The sequence below is a fragment of the Acartia tonsa genome, chromosome 7, assembly GCF_053477335.1.
Source record: "Acartia tonsa isolate MP-2025a chromosome 7, ASM5347733v1, whole genome shotgun sequence".
NCBI classification, from domain to species: Eukaryota; Metazoa; Arthropoda; class Copepoda; order Calanoida; family Acartiidae; genus Acartia; species Acartia tonsa.
The window spans coordinates 41,672,310-41,689,555 of record NC_137266.1 but is presented as its reverse complement, the minus strand read 5'-3'; the positions used below and the strand labels follow the sequence as shown (position 1 = coordinate 41,689,555).

General features: G+C 33.6%; 1 protein-coding gene across 1 annotated transcript in view; it reads right to left on the bottom strand.

Moving 5' to 3' along the window:
* The window catches only part of LOC145324321 (facilitated trehalose transporter Tret1-like), a 57,797-nt gene that overhangs the window by 5,607 nt on the left and 34,944 nt on the right, over nt 1–17,246 (bottom strand). The window contains exon 17 of the mRNA XM_080166938.1: nt 3,650–3,748. Within this exon, the coding sequence (XP_080023064.1) occupies nt 3,650–3,748 (99 nt within the window). The remainder of the gene's footprint in view (nt 1–3,649; nt 3,749–17,246) is intronic.

Here is a 17,246-nt window from a genome sequence, read left to right as displayed (position 1 = left end):
AATTTTCCCTCCCTTGTTGCTCCGCTTTTTGGAGACCATAGTACTTGTTCTAACTACTAATAAATACATATAGCTACAGAATGAATGAGTGAGTGAGAGATTGAGAAGATTATAGAGATGCTACGCACTTAAAATATAGCCCAGTGCACGTCATTTATGATTCATAGGAAATCAGGAAGTTAATCAGTGCCTGGCCTTGCCTATAGTTACAGGATGTTACTGTTACTTTTATTCGCAAGCGAAGCTACTCTATATTTTATTGACCTTGTTCAAAAGTGTACTTTGTAACTATTTGGATTGCTATCATGGAGGTATTTGGTTCGATTCTGAACCCCGCTGTATCATGCTTGAAACCACTGCTCGGGCTCTAACCCAGAGGGGTCTTTACCTGCGGTGTCCTAATCCTTCCCCCCTTACTTCACTTTTTTCAATCTATTTCATAAATAAGGAGGGTTCTGTGCTCTACGAGGCACTTTGAGGCAAAACATCATTATTTTTTTTTTGGAAACTTCCCTGTATGTTGTTATATGTTATAATATAAGTAAAAGGACACTAAAGAAAATAAGGTTGTTTAATCTGTTTGTAGTAATAAAAATGAGATAAAAAATCGTTTATTGTTAAAGATAAGATAATAGTGTAAATGGTTCTCTGAAATTCATTTTAGATAGGGTCAAGCGGGGCATTAACCGGTATGGGGCATTACCGGTAATTTTTTACCCACCTTTAGAAAATGACATTTTTCTCCATGCTCTAATCGACTGAAAGAAAAAAACATAAAAGCAAATTTGTTCCTTATTAAATTGCCTACAAAAAAGTTTTTTGGGTCTCAAAGTCGGACGAAAATTTTTTTTTTATATTTTTTCACTTAGGTGTATAAAGATCGACCTACACAAAAATTGATCTGTAAAAAAACTTTTGAACTAAGAATTGCCAGCTCTTTCCAAATCCGATGAGAGCTTAAATGTAGAGGTAATATTTTTTTCAAAAATGACTAAAGTTCGCGCAGGGTATTTTTCGTCGAGAAAAAAAATTTAAATTTGATTTTTAAGATCAATTTTCAGGTTTTCTTTGGTAAAATCTAAAATTCAATATGGGCTTTTTAAGAATTAGGCCAAAAAGTGAATAGAACAGGTTTTTTTATATAATAAAATTTGAATTTTATTTTTTTTTAAATTTTTGTAAAAAAAATCGAAATTTCTCGTCTTTTAAAAAAAAAGGATTTTTGACATAGAAAGAACAGTCCGATCTTTATTAAAATTTTTGTGGATAATCCCTATAACCTATACTAATTATGATTAATTATGTTTGACTGGCCGTTCGATTTTTTTTTAGGTTGAAAAGACGTTACCCACAATGCCCCACCGTGGGGCATTTATCGGTAATTTCTTTGAGTCCAATTACGACAAACTTCTAAAAGTCCGAGGACAACGTCCTTTTAGGACCTGATAGTCCTTTCCGTAAGCTTTCTAATGGTCTTGGTCCTATTTAAAAATATTAATATTTACCCCATTTTTATCAAAAAACCGAAAAAATTACCAGTTCAGCCCCGCCTCACCCTACAAGTTTTAATGTCTTTAGTATGTCATAAATATGTAAAGACTTTAGGGGAGGAGCGCGGGACGGTAGGTCAGAAAATAGCCTAAAACTAGTTAAGAAATTTTACAAGCTTCTCTAATATGTAGAACAAATTCCCGACAATACTCTTTTTTGCTTCAGACAAAATAAATCTTTCTGTTTTTTATTACAGAAAAGTATTTCAAAATTGGAAAATATTAAGTTAAATTTTTTAAAATGCTGAGTGTCCTTTTATGAAAAATATATATGAAATAGGTAATATTTATCCAATATATTAGATACTATAGAGTTGCACTAACTTAGTGTTGCAAATAAATATATAGTTAAACAAGGATAACTTTATTTTTGCTGGGTTATCTTTTAATAAACTAACAGGGATAAGACATTGGCTTATAAGTATATGTACATACCAAATGATGATAAACAAAATTATTATAAAAAGTTTGGACACTCTTCTAGTTTCAACCGACCATTCAAGTTCTCAAGCGAAAGAATCACAGGGGCGTGTTTATAAGGTACCATCGTAATACACATTATATTGTCCTTGTCCTTCCTTGAAACTAGTTATTATAGGCTTTAGAGGTGGGGGTGCACAAAATCACCCCATAACAAAAAAACGAGAAAAAAAACGATGCTATTGGATGCTATTTGAATGATACATATTAGTTTACACCTTTCAAACCAGGAAGGGAGGGAGGTGACATTGGACTGTAAATTATACTGATAACTTCGTTGCCTATGAACTTTAGTTACTTTTGTAAAATTTTGATTGGTTAGATAATTTTGTTTTTCATCATTGGGGATGTTTATCAATTGTCTTATCCCTATAGGTTTTTGACATTAATAACTCAAATTTTAAATTTTTATTTCTTTAAACATTATATGGTTATGTCTTTTTTTTCTACTTCTCTTTCTTTTTAGTAACGAAGCTACTCTATAATTCACTTTGTCCGTCAGTCCGTCCGTAACGCTATGGGGGAAATGGGATTTACTCAGCTTCTATAAAAGATAGAAAGCTGAAATTTTTTAACAACATATCTATCATTAAGGAGCACAATTAACAAAAAACATCAATGGCGGTCGGACGGCCTTTTTGCAGGTTTTTGGCTATTTTTATATTCTTTACATTTTCCCCCATATCTTTGGTGTTTATGGTCCGATTTTCAAACTTTTTCAGTTAAAGATATCAAAATTGAATTTCCCATCGTTTGAAGAAAACAACAATGACAGTCAGACTGCCTTTTTGCAGGTTTTTGGCTATTTTTATATTTTTAACATTTTCCCCCATATCTTTGGTGTTTATTGACCGATTTTCAAAATTTTTTTAGTTAAAGATATAAAAATTAAATTTCCGGTCATTTGAAGAAATCAACAATGACGGTCAGACTGCCTTTTTGCAGGTTTTTGGCTATTTTTATATTTATTACATTTTCCCCATATCTTTGGTGTTTATTAATCGATTTTAAATTTTTTTTCAGTTAAAGTTATCAAAATTAAGTTTCCCGTCGTTTGAAGAAAACAACAATGACCGTCAGTCCCATCCACGAAATTTTGTGCTTCGCTACTTATGGATGTTGTCATCCTTGTTTGTTATATAAATCATTATAAATAATTTGTTATTACTACCCTACTATTGTATGAGGTTATCCAAATCATAATTTATTAAAGTTTTAGGATGCTTTTAAAAATTGCAGAGATTTGCAATGGGTTAAAAATATTTCATATGTTTTTTTAGTTTTAAGATAGAGATGATGTTTTTTGTTTTTGAAAGCTTTAAGGAAAATAAATAGATTGTATTATAAATATTAAGTATTAAGTAGGTGCGTGTAGAGGGTTTGTAAACCCCTTTCATAAAATTTAATAATAAATTGAAAGGCATAATATTTTTAGTGAAGGGGGGGTGCCGATCCCATCTCCCTCCTTCCCTCGGCACTCAAGTGGATGCTAGTAGTATAAAAAGTTTTTGCATTTGTCCTTTGAGATCCCGCTAACTATTAAGCCTATTCAGTTCTTCATTTTATAGATGCTTCACACAGTTTGGGGGATGGTTTTCAGCTATTTTATAAATGCTAACCTGCAGGGAAAGTTTTGAGTACCAGGAAGATGTACAGATTGGCCACTGTTTGTGAGATACCACTTAGCACTCCACGTAGGTCCACAGGGAATAGCTCAGCTAGAATATAGATAGATAGATAGATAGATAGATAGATAGATAGATAGATAGATAGATAGATATATAGATAGAGAGATAGATAGATAGATAGATAGATAGATAGATAGATAGATAGATAGATAGATTGATAGATAGATAGATAGATAGATAGATAGACAGATAGATAGATAGATAGATAGATAGATAGATAGATAGATAGATAGATAGATAAATAGATAGATAGATAGATAGATAGATAGATAGATAGATAGATAGATAGATAGATAGATAAATAGATAGATAGATAGTTAGATAGATAGATAGATAGATAGATAGATAGATAGATAGATAGATAGATAGATAGATAGATAGATAGATAGATAGATAGATAGATAGATAGATAGACAGATAGATAGATAGATAGATAGATAGATAGATAGATAGATAGATAGATAGATAGATAGATAGATAGATAGATAGATAGATAGATAGATAGATAGATAGATAGATAGATAGATAGATAGATAGATAGATAGATAGATAGATAGATAGATAGATAGATAGATAGATAGATAGATAGATAGATAGATAGATAGATAGATATATAGATAGATAGATAGATAGATAGATAGATAGATAGATAGATAGATAGATAGATAGATAGATAGATAGGTAGATAGATAGATAGATAGATAGATAGATGAATAGATATCTATAGTTACACAATTTTAAAGTTTTACATTGATCTAGGGCAGGTTTTAAACCATTTGGTAGATCCTTAGGGCCCCGTTTATATAAAATCAGAAGCATACAAAAAAAAACTAGTTATCTACATATGCATTATTATCTGATATTTGATAAGTTTAAATCTGAGATTTTGAAAGTTTGAAAACACTGAAAGTTAAAGTTGGAGGTGAACAAATAGAAGTACACATATGGAGGGTAGCCCCAACCAGAATTTTGTAAAAATAGTAAGCTTTGGTTTATGTTGGACCAAGGACGTCCAAGGGGCAGGGGTAAAAGATCCCTTTTATCCCTATTTTGAAAAATATATTATTAAATCTACTGTGTAATAATGGCTATAGTATGTTAGTTTATAAACCACAGTCATCAAAAGCAATGACGTCCAAAGGAGGTGTGAATAGGTAAGGAGGATAATACTTACCCATCCCCCTCCTATTTAAACCTTGCGATACCCTAAATTCTACGCGAGGCTAATCAAAGCAATCTATATGTTTTTTTTTAATTGGGGCAATTCACAGTTGACCGCGGAAAATTTCTTTTTGTTTGCCCTACTAAACCAATATTTTTTAAGAACCGGTTTTTAAGAAGCGGAAATATAGCGGATTTAGATCATGATTCAAATTTGAACCAGCCTAACTATGAATATATATATAAATGTAAAGTATATGTATTTATAATACAAATATAATGTGAAAGTGCATATTGTTGACCTATATAATTTATAGGCATAAATCAGACAGGGCGATTTTATCTCAAGAAAAATTGGTGCTTCCCTTCAAAATGCCTGGCGAGCACAAATTCTCCCCCCTTATTTGTTAAATTATTGCCTGTCCACTTAACATAAGTAACAGGTTGTCTTTTTTTGTATGTGTGTCTGTCTTTACCAAAGGATCTCGCTAACTGCTGAACCGATATGGTTCTCCTGAACAATGTAGCTTCTCAAAGGTATTGAGAAGGGTTAAAGCTATTTTGGGAAGGTACGTCAGCATTTTGGAGTATTGATTCCTAGGATGATTAAATACATTGTTTCTATAATTTGTAAAGGTTTGTCTGTCTGAAATTCTGATTTGTTGAGATTCACTTTTATGAATGTTTTCATCCTTGTTTATCTAAATCATAGAATAGCTTTGCTATTTAACTTATTTAGCTAATTTACGAGGAAGAAAAGCCAATTTGAATAGCCTAATAATAAGCATAAGCAAAGGCATGGTAGGTAAAGATGCATTTAGATTTGCTTTGAGTTGTAAATTTAGACAAAACAAGGATGACAATATCCTTATAAGCAAAGCATAGTTAAGGTGTGTTTATAATTTTCTCAGAGTAGTAAATCTAGACAAAACAAAGATGACAACATCCTTATAAGCAAAGCATAGTTAATGTGTATTTATAATTTGCTCAAATGCTCAGAGTTGTAAATTTAGACAAAACAAGGATGACAATAACCTTTTAAGAAAGCATAGTTAAGGAGTATTTAAATTTACTTAGAGTATTAAATTTAAAGAAAAACAAGGATAAAAACATCCTTATAAGCAAAGCATAGGTAAATTAGTGCATTTATAATTTGCTAAGAGTATTAAATTTAGACCAAACAAGGATGACAACATCCTTTTAAATACTATTCAGAAATCGGATTTAAAATCTTAATGTTTATCTGAAATTCAAGATGCTTATTGTACGCACAGATGCTAAGCCTGTAATAGTTATTTATCGCATCGCATTTCCACTTTCCGCGGATGTGGAGTGGATACAAAACCGCGACAAACAAAACCGCGACAGGGACAAAACCGCCCCATAACAAAACCGCGACATTACATATAAAAAATCTATTTAAAAAAATAAGAAAAATCTTAATGCTAGAAGGTCATGGCTGTAGAGCTCGGCCCCCTGGCCTGCCTAGCCGCGGGCGCTCGGCCCCCTTGCCTATAACCTAACCTAACCTAACCTATATGTTTGAATGTTTAATGTACAATAACTTATTTATAGTTTAGAATTTCGTGGATTTTACAAAAAGTGGTTGGTAGATTTTTTCAAATTTTTAATATTTTTTTTTACAATATTTAGGTTAGGTTAGGTTATGGGCAAGGGGGCCGAGCGCCCGCGGCTAGGCAGGCCAGGGGGCCGAGCGCTCCGGCCATGTATTCCTACAAAAATTCCTACATAGTTATATTTCTGTTATTGTCGCGGTTTTGTTATGGGGCGGTTTTGTCCCTGTCGCGGTTTTGTTTGTCGCGGTTTTGTATCCACTCCGCTGATGTATCTATGTACAGTCAAAAGATCAAAAAAATTGTTTTAATCTTAGATTGTACACTTTATTATTCATAGAAAACTGGGTATAATACGATGCAATACATAATTTTTCAGTATACGTTTCATATTAACGTATATTCTCTAGACGTAGTGTAGCTGCGCTACTAAAAATTCTCGCCGAATAAAGTTTGACTAAATTGCCTCATTTATTTATAAAACTGCATATTTTAGAGCTACTATTTAACTACTATTTGACAGGGATCTAAAGAGATAAGACAATGGCCGATAAATGGATGTACATCCCAGATGATTGCACACAAAATTACCTCTTCTGTAGGTTAAAATTAGTGATTACGTTTGAACACTTTATAAAACAAACAATTAAAATTCAGAAAAAGTCCCCAAAGTTGTTAAGCCAACGAATAAGAAAACTTTGGGGACTAGTGTAATAAACACTAAACAGCCCATTTGTCCCTCTTTCTCTGACTTGCTACTCTCTTAGCATCTAAGATTTCTATGTAAACTAAAAATATGACCTACCTTTCAAAAGTATATAATAGTTATTTCTCGCATCGTATTATAAACATCATTCCGCGGATATAGAATGCACAATTATAAGATTAAAACCATTTTTTTAGCCCCGAGGTGCCGAAGGCACGGGGTAAAAGACTGGTTTTTATCTTATGATTGTACATTTTTATATTTGTAGAAAGCTGGATATGATACGATGCTAGACATGGTTTTTTTCGTATGGATGAGAACCGGTTCCTATCCACCGGATCCGAATAAATACGATAAATAAATTTATATATGACATATTTTATTGCCTATGTCAATTTTATACCCTTATTTATTTTCTGTATTACACTTTACTGTTTGTATTTTCTTTCACTTCATATTTTTTTCATGTTAAAGTTTTGTAGATGTTCATCTCAAACAGATGGGCGTAGCATCTGGTGGACAGCATCGCTAACTTCTGCTTCTTCTTGTGTAGGAGGCTGTGACAACCTTCTTGAGCTCTATGGATGGATGGTAAATCTCAAAAAACGCGCGGCTAGAGCTAACTACACATGGAAGAACACACTTCTTTGTAGAAAATATATTTCGCTTTATTCAAGCCTTCTCAATTCTATAAAATAATAACCATATTTGCAAAAATTCTTAAGAAAACAACAAGCTTCATACTAGTTAAAATTAATATAAGTTTAACAAAAAACAAGTTAAAAATATTAAGAACTTTGAAAAAAAGAATTTTTAAAAACAAAATAAAATCCAAATCTTTTTACTTTGAAATATGGTGTACCTAATTGTTTGAGAGTTTATGTACAACTGAATTATTTATTGTAATGGAAGGGGGGGGGGGAAGGGTTAGCAGATGAAAATTGGCGGTCAAACTTTTCAACAGTGGTAAGAATTTATACAACAACAAGGAAGAAAATATTCAAAATTTTGGTTGGGTTAGCATTTTTTTAAAGTTTTGTAAATTGTCCTACTTGTTTTATTATTATAAATGCTATCTATTTCATCTTTGTGAAGTATTAAATCCTAAAATAATGGTGAACCTTAAATCAAATATATTGTACAGTATTATAGTAGCTGCAATTTCTTTAAAAGTATCATATCCCTCCGGCTATCGAGTAGGTGTCGGGTTCGAATCTGGACCAAAACTCGGCATATTATAGACGTTAAAAACTTACCTTCTGCTGCTATGTCTAGTACATGAGACTGATAGTTAAATTAGAGGAATGCCCTAACCTGTAATCATGCCAAAGCATTACAATGCACATGTAGAACTTCCAGACAAAGGTTGTACAATCAAAGTGGTGGATGTCTGTTAAGGTATCCTAGTAGTGCATTGTCTTGGACAAGTCAGTAAGTCTGTGGCATTATACAGGGAAGTAAAAACTTTAATTTTACCGCACTCCCCCCCCCCCCCAAACAAAAATAATTCCCTTGGTGTAATGTTTTATGTGTGGTAAAGGGGGGCAATTACATTATAAGATGTTAACATAATGATAAATTAAAAGAATTTTAAAAAATATAAAAAAAATTTATGAACATCCAATCTGACGGTTGGACAGAAGTACAGAAGAACAGAGGTCGCTTCTTTGTAAAAATGAAAGGGATGGAGGGGACAATGCATTAAATTATCCTGGTTCTCAAAGCTTTATATACATCCCAGTATAGTCTTTCGTTGGTTTCAAAATTTTGGGTACCTACTTTATTGATATTTATTTGGTCTAACTAGTAGTTTTAAAACTGTTCAATCTTTTTAATCTTCAGAAAGTGTAATTTTGTTTCTCACCATTGGGTATGTATATCAATTTACTGTTCATTGTCTTATCCCTTAAGATCCCTGAATATATAAGAATTTTATAAAATATGCTTTTAGGATCTTTGTGAAATATGATAGTCAATATTCACAGAATATATAGGAACGACTACGGGATAAAGGTTTTATCCTTTTAATGAAGTAACAGGATGTCTATTTGTCTATCTGTCTGTCTGTTTGAACCGAAGGATCTCGCTAATCGCTTAACCCATATGGTTATTCTTTACAGAGTAGTTTCTCCTGGTCTAGGTCCTGGGGAGGTTTAAAACTATTTTGGAGAAGGGTACAAACACCCTCCCAAGAGAAATCGCCCTATATAAAATAACCCCCCACAAAAAATCGAAACTAAAAAATTGGGTTATCTAAATCAACTACTCCTCAAGTGCCCCTAGAGGCCTCAAGGTTCTTAGTCGTAGTTTTTATTTACAGTAACGCAGTTTTTTTATCGTTATTTTGATAAAATCTTTAAAGTAATGGATGCCATTTAAAAAACAAACTTACTAAACCACTAGGGGCAAAGCCCATGGACAAGATTTTTGTTTTTGGGGGTAATTCAAATTCGGGGGTAAAATGCAAGAAAATAAATTTTACCGGAGGGGGGGGGGGAGAAGATTAGAGCTACTTATTTTTTTATTTGTTTGCATATCCCTCGATACCTGGTGAGAAAGGTTTATTTCTTGTTGAAAAATTTGCATGATTCATCCACACTTTTTACCCATGAAAAGCAGCATAAAGTGGCTGAGAGAGTTCTCACCCTGTAGCAAAATTTTACCCATAAAAAGCAGCATAAAGTGGCTCCGAGAGTTTTCACCTTGTAGCAAAATTTGACCCATGAAAAGCAGCATAAAGTGGCTCCGAGAGTTCTCACCTTGTAGCAAAATTTTACCCATAAAAAGCAGCATAAAGTGGCTCCGAGAGTTTTCACCTTGTAGCAAAATTTTACCCATGAAAAGCAGCATAAAGTGGCTCCGAGAGTTTTCACCTTGTAGCAAAATTTTACCCATGAAAAGCAGCATAAAGTGACTCTGAGAGTTCCCACCTTGTAGCAAAATTTTACCCATGAAAAGCAGCATAAAGTGGCTCTGAGAGTTCCCACCTTGTAGTTAAATTTTACCCATGAAAAGCAGCATAAAGTGACTCTGAGAGTTCCCACCTTGTAGCAAAATTTTACCCATGAAAAGCAGCATAAAGTGGCTCTGAGAGTTCCCACCTTGTAGCTAAATTTTACCCATGAAAAGCAGCATAAAGTGGCTCTGAGAGTTCCCACCTTGTAGCTAAATTTTATCCATGAAAAGCAGCATAAAGTGGCTCTAAGAGTTCCCACATTGTAGCTAAATTCTACCTATGAAAAGCAACATAAAGTGGCATAGAGTTCTCACCTTGTAGCAAAATTTTACCCATGAAAAGCAGCATAAAGTGGCTCCAAGAGTTCTCACCTTGTAACAAAATTTTTCCCATGAAAAGCAGCATAAAGTGGCTCCGAGAGTTCTCACCTTGTAGCAAAATTTTACCCATGAAAAGCAGCATAAAGTGGCTCCGAGAGTTCTCACCTTGTAGCAAAATTTTACCCATGAAAAGCAGCATAAAGTGGCTCCGAGAGTTCTCACATTGTAGCAAAATTTTTCCCATGAAAAGCAGCATAAAGTGGCTGAGAGAGTTCTCACCTTGTAGCAAATTTTGCCAATGAAAAGCAGCATAAAGAGGCTGAGAGAGTTCCCACCTTGTAGCTAAATTTTACCCATAAAAAGCAGCATAAAGTGGCTCTGAGTTCCCACCTTGTAGCTAAATTTTACCCATGAAAAGCAGCATAAAGTGGCTCCAAGAGTTCTCACCTTGTAACAAAATTTTTCCCATGAAAAGCAGCATAAAGTGGCTCCGAGAGTTCTCACCTTGTAGCAAAATTTTACCCATGAAAAGCAGCATAAAGTGGCTCCGAGAGTTCTCACCTTGTAGCAAAATTTTACCCATGAAAAGCAGCATAAAGTGGCTGAGAGAGTTCTCACCTTGTAGCAAATTTTGCAAATGAAAAGCAGCATAAAGAGGCTGAGAGAGTTCCCACCTTGTAGCTAAATTTTACCCATAAAAAGCAGCATAAAGTGGCTCTGAGTTCCCACCTTGTAGCTAAATTTTACCCATGAAAAGCAGCATAAAGTGGCTCTGAGAGTTCCCACCTTGTAGCTAGATTTTACCCATGAAAAGCAGCATAAAGTGTCTCTGAGAGTTCCCACCTTGTAGCTAAATTTTTAAATTTTGTAATGTTTCGATTAAATGGCAGAAATGTATTGCTTTATTAATAAATTTGATGTATATATAACAATATAGCTGTATCTCAATGGATATTTTGTATGGCTATACCTTGTGTAGGTGTTGGTCTTTTGTAGGGGTTGGTCTTTTGAAGATTTGGTCTTTTGTAGGTGTTTGTCTTTTGTAGAGTTGGTCTTTTTTAGGGGTTGGACTTTTGTAGGTGTTGGTCTTTTGTAGCAACGCCGAAAAAATACCTTCTCTTATTTTCAGTTTTTTTTTAAAATGGGGGGGGGGGGTTGTGCCCGACCTTTCACTTTGTTTGAAATTGGCTAGTAGACTTAATGAGTGAAACAGTGAGGGGACATTAAACTGCCCATTGTATCCAAGGTTTTATCAGCACCTTCTCTTATTCGTTGGCCTAAGAACTTTGGGTACTTTGGGGGTCTTGATTGATTAGTACAAACTATAGTTGTGTCCAAACTTTTCCATCATAATATAATATTAATCTAAAGAAGGAATAATTGAGTTTTTCTTTACTAGCAGTAATAACTTCTTTTTTTTATTTTTGTAAAGAAGGTGTATTAACTTTTTTGCTTTTTATTTAAGATAGCTAGCCGGTGCTTTTAGTAAGTAGTAGATGTAAAATTTTTCATAGAATTCAGATATGCAATCGGTTTTTTTGTAGACCTCTTATTTTTTAAGTAATTTAAGTTTTTAAAATAAATAATTAAGTCGGTTTTAAGGTACTAAAACGCAACAAAATAAAAGAAGAAAATGGCCAGTATGAACAAAAATAGTAAGATCTTTAATTTGACACCTTACTTTTAAAATTCTGTTGAGTAATTATTGAAAAAATCTATTTTTTTAACCTCAGTTTAATAAAAACTTTAAACCTTAATATTTTCTCAAACAGACATAAAAACATGGGTTCATATATACCTTTAGAATCAGAATAATATTACGATTCCATTCTAAGCAAAATTGAAAAAAAGTAAAAACTTATGAACAAGTATGCTTCAGTCTGTTTCATCATCATCGCCATTTATCTCTTCTTTCCAGAGCATAGGCCACGCACAATGGTTCTCCATTTATCTTTGAATTGGGCCTCAGTAGAGGCTTCACTGAAAGATGAAAAATTCTTTTTACTCAGTTCTTCAAGGAATTCCCTCCTCCAGGTTGTTTTTGGTCTACCTGGTTTCCTTTTTCCTGTGAAGGGGTCCCAAGTCAAGGCTTGATAGGTTAAATCATCATGCCCTTTCCTTAGAGTGTGCCCCAACCATCTCCATTTTCTCTGTTTTATTGTCAGTTTGATGTCTGACATATCACTGCGCTCTAAAAGCTCAGCATTTGTGATCTTGTTTGGCCAAAAGATCTTGTGGATTCTCCTAAGACATTTGTTGACATATGTCTGAAGCTTGGAGACCACTGCTGTGTTTAGGAACCAAGTTTCGGCCCCATACAGCAAAACAGACAGAACATTTGACTTGAAAAGTCTTAACTTGGTCTTTATGGAGATGTTGTTGGAATTCCAAATTTTATTCAAGCTGGCAAAGGCTGTTCTAGATTTGTTAATTCTAGTTTTAACATCTGTCAAAGTGCCTCCAGCTTCATCAATTTTACTTCCAAGATACTCAAAGCAGTTAACATCCTCAAGAATTTGATTTCCAATAGTTATTGGTTCTTGGGAGTTTGCATTTAATCTGAGTATTTTAGTTTTTGGAACATTTATTTCAAGTCCAACTTTCTTGGAAGTTTCAGCTATCATGTTAGTCCTTCTTTGCATTTGACTTCTATTGCTTGTTAACAAAGCAATATCATCAGCAAAGTCCAGATCTCCCAAATATTTGGGATTGCCAAATAACTGCCAGCGAATGCCATCATTGCTTTCACAGTTCTTCATGATCCAGTCAATGGCAAGGAGGAAAAGGAAGGGAGAGAGAAGGCATCCTTGTCTGACACCTGTTACAATCTCAAAAAAGGTTGATAGTTTACCTTTATACATAACATTTCCACCTCCTTTATGATAGATAGCTTTAATGATATTGATTATCTTTTCTGGAATGCCATAGTGTCGGCAGATTTTCCAGAGTGATTTCCTGTCTAAAGAATCAAATGCTTTTTTGTAGTCAATAAAGTTTATAAAAAGCTCAGAGTTCCATTCCTTGGATTGCTCTATGATGATTCTTAGAGAGGTTATCTGATCAATAGTGGAACGGTTTGGTCTAAATCCAGCCTGATTAGGTCTTAGCTTTTCATTAACCTTCTTCTTTATTCTATTAAGAAGAATCTTACTAAGGATACGGCCAGATACTGAAAGAAGCATTATCCCTCTGTAGTTTCCACATTGGGTCAAGTCTCCTTTTTTGGCCAGTATTGAGATATGTCCATTTTTCCAGTCCTCTGGGCATAACTCATCATTCCATATCTTAGTGATCAAAGGTAGGAATGCCTCAGCAGATGTGTCTAGGTCTGCTTTCATGACCTCAGCTGGGATGTTATCAGGTCCTGCGGCCTTGTTATTTTTCAAACTTTTAATGGCCTCTTTGATTTCCAATAGATTTGGCGCTCGACAGTCAATGTCAAGTGCATCTGAGGGTGGAATCTCAGTTTCTTCCTCTGGAACTGGAAGATTCAGCAGTTCAGTGAAATGTTCTGCCCATCTATTTAGAATATCCTCATCAGTTTTAAGGAGTGAACCATCCTTATCCCTGATGTGTGATCCTGATTTGTGTACTTTGCCTGCAATGCTCTTAGTAATCTCATAGACATCTTTCATTCTATTTTGATTAGCAGCATTTTCTGCTTGCAAGGCAAGGTTTTCCAAGTGTTCTTTTTTGTCAATTCTGACACTTTTTTGGATTTCCCTGCTGAGCCTCTTATACAGGTCTTTATCTTCTGGAGAGTTTCTAGAGAGTGTCTTTTGTCTTACCTCTCTTCTTTGATCCATGAGATCAATGGATCTTTGAGTGATCCACGGCTTTTGGTTAGCCTTTTTGAAACCTAATTTTTCTTGGCTGGTATCATTATAAACTTTTTTGATACCTTGCCAAATATCTTCCACTCCATCTTCCTCTTGAAGAGTCAGCAACTCAAATCTATTCTTTAGAGTGAGCTTAAACTCTTGCAACTTTTCAGAGTTTTGGAGGGTTGTTAAATTGTATTTCTTCCTGGGGTTAGGCTTTGTGTCCTGCTTTTTAAATCTAAGCCGAACTTTAGAAGATAGAAGATAATGGTCTGAATTAACATCAGGTCCTCTTTCAACCCTGACATCAAGGAGAGAACCTTTAAAGCGTCTAGATATACATATGTGGTCTATCTGGTTAAAGGTTCTTTGATCTGGTGATCTCCAGGTGGCAGTATGAATCTTTTTGTGTTTAAAGATGGTTCCACCAATGACAAGTTTGTTTTCAGTACAAAAACTTACAAGTCTATCACCATTGTCATTTTCCTTGCCATTACTTAAGCCTAGGCCATATCTGCCCATAACTTCTTCTAAATTCTCATTATTACTCCCCACTTGAGCATTGAAATCTCCTAGGAGCATGGTCAGATCCTTTTCTTTATGACCATTTTTAAATACAGAGTCAAGCTGGTCATAAAATTCGTTTTTGACCTCTGTATTTGCTTGTTCTGTAGGAGCATATGCTACTATAATTCTCAGTTTGATGTTTTTAACTGAGGATTTGAAATAAGCCTCCATAATTCTAGGACCATGGGGTTGCCAACTGATCATGGCCTGCTCTGCTTGCTTGGTCAGCATAAGAGCCACTTCAGTCTGTTTATAAACTTCAAAACAATGCAGTTAAAAATGCATTATTGTTTCTTATGCTTTAAAAATATCTGTTACAGTGTATGTACATTTGTTTAGGTTTTGTTCAGGTTTTGTTCAAGTCAACCCTTTAAAGCCTAAAATTATGATTCTTAAAATAAACTTATTTTTTTTATTATAGTTTTATAAAACTTTTTCAATTTTGCTTAGAATAGATTTGTAATATTTTTCTGATTCTAAAGGTATATATAAACCCATGTTTTTATGTCTGTTTGAGAAAATATTTAGGTTTAAAGTTTTTATTAAACCGAGGTTAAAAAAATAAATTTTTTCAATAATTACTCAACAGAATTTTAAAACTAAGGTGTCAAATTAAAGATCTTACTATTTTTGTTCATACTGGCCATTTTTTTCTTTTATTTTGTTGCGTTTTAGTACCTTAAAACCGACTTAATTATTTTTTTAAAAACTTAAATTACTTAAAAAATAAGAGGTCTACAAAAAAAACCGGTTACATATCTGAATTCATTGAAAAATTTTACATCTACTACTTACTAAAAGCACCGGCTAGCTATCTTAAATAAAAAGCAAAAAAGTTAATACACCTTCTTTTCATATAATAGTTTTCTTTAGTAAAATAACTTGAAATTAAAGATTCTATTTAAAAAAACAAGGATGACAACATCCATAAAAGCGAAGCTCTGAAATGGAAGGACAAACGGACATTACCACTTGTATAATGTCAGAACTGAATAATCAGAATGCGAATGTATAAGAGTCAAAGCAAAATTGTAAGTAAATTTGTTGAAAAACTGCTTGATACAGAATAATGATTATGGACATACTTACATTTTTAGGTCTTAATTATATAGTTGCTTCGCTTATAATATTGTACTTTGTTGTCCTAGGAATCAGTATACCAAAAATCAGACCAATCGGATAGGTCACATACAAATTTGTTGTTAAAAATGTAAAAAAATCAATATGTTTAAAATGGACGTACGGACATTTTGGTAATGATTATAGATTTGCTACGCTTTCTAACTTGTACCTAACTATTACAGGAATCACCATGCAAAATTTTAAATCGATAGGACAATTCTAACATGCCTAAATTAACGAAAAAAGCTATTTAAAAAAGTAAAAAAATCAACATGTTTAAAATGGACGTACGGAAATTTTTGTAATGATTATAGAGTTGCTACGCTTTCTAAATAGTACCCAACTATTACAGGAATCACCATGCAAAATTTGAAATCGAAAGGACAATTTTAACATGCCTAAATTAACGAAAAAAGCTGTTTAAAAAAGTAAAAAAATCAACATGTTTAAAATGGACGTACGGACATTTTGGTGATGATTATAGAGTTGCTACGCTTTCTAAATCGTACCTAACTACTAAAGGAATCACCATGCAAAATTTGAAATCGATAGGACAATTCTAACATGTCTAAATTAACGAAAAAAGCTATCCGTTACGGACGTACGGACGTACGGACGTACGGACGGACGGACCGACCCTAATTATAGAAAAGCTTCGCTTTTAAAAATTAGATTCGTTCTTGAGAATATGTAAAAACATATGATAGTAGTAAAATTTAAGGGTTTATTATGTAAAAATAAGTAGATTTTTTTTGTTTCACTAGCGACTACGCTCATGAATTTAATGATATCAAAGTAAAAAAATAGAGGGGGCAAGGGTTATAAATTTGTATGCTTACGGGGTAAGGACCCTGTAAGCTTTCAAATGGGTCTTTAGATCAGCCAATAGCGTCAAAATATATACACAACCAAGTCGTTTCAAAAAGCAATTTGCTAACAGACGTAAAAGGTCTCCTCTTCTGGAACCAGGTAGTTTTCTGGGTTATACTTATACATTTATAAGGAGACCAACGCATGTATGGATGTAGTACAATTTTTTTGTTGACTAATTTATTAGGCTCTTAACTTGTAAATATCCCATAACCTTGGTTTCAAAAGACGTTGCAATACTTGAACCCAATAATAGCTAAGATAAAACCTTAATAGCTTAAAACTTGCCAATAGGTGATATATTTTTTTATAATTAGGGGTGCTCAAGCTGTTATCCTACTGCACAAAATCACCTAACTACTTTTAAATAGAATAAAATGTTTTAGAAAGCCTTTCTTGTTAAGACCCCTTATGAGTCCTGACTGTGCAGG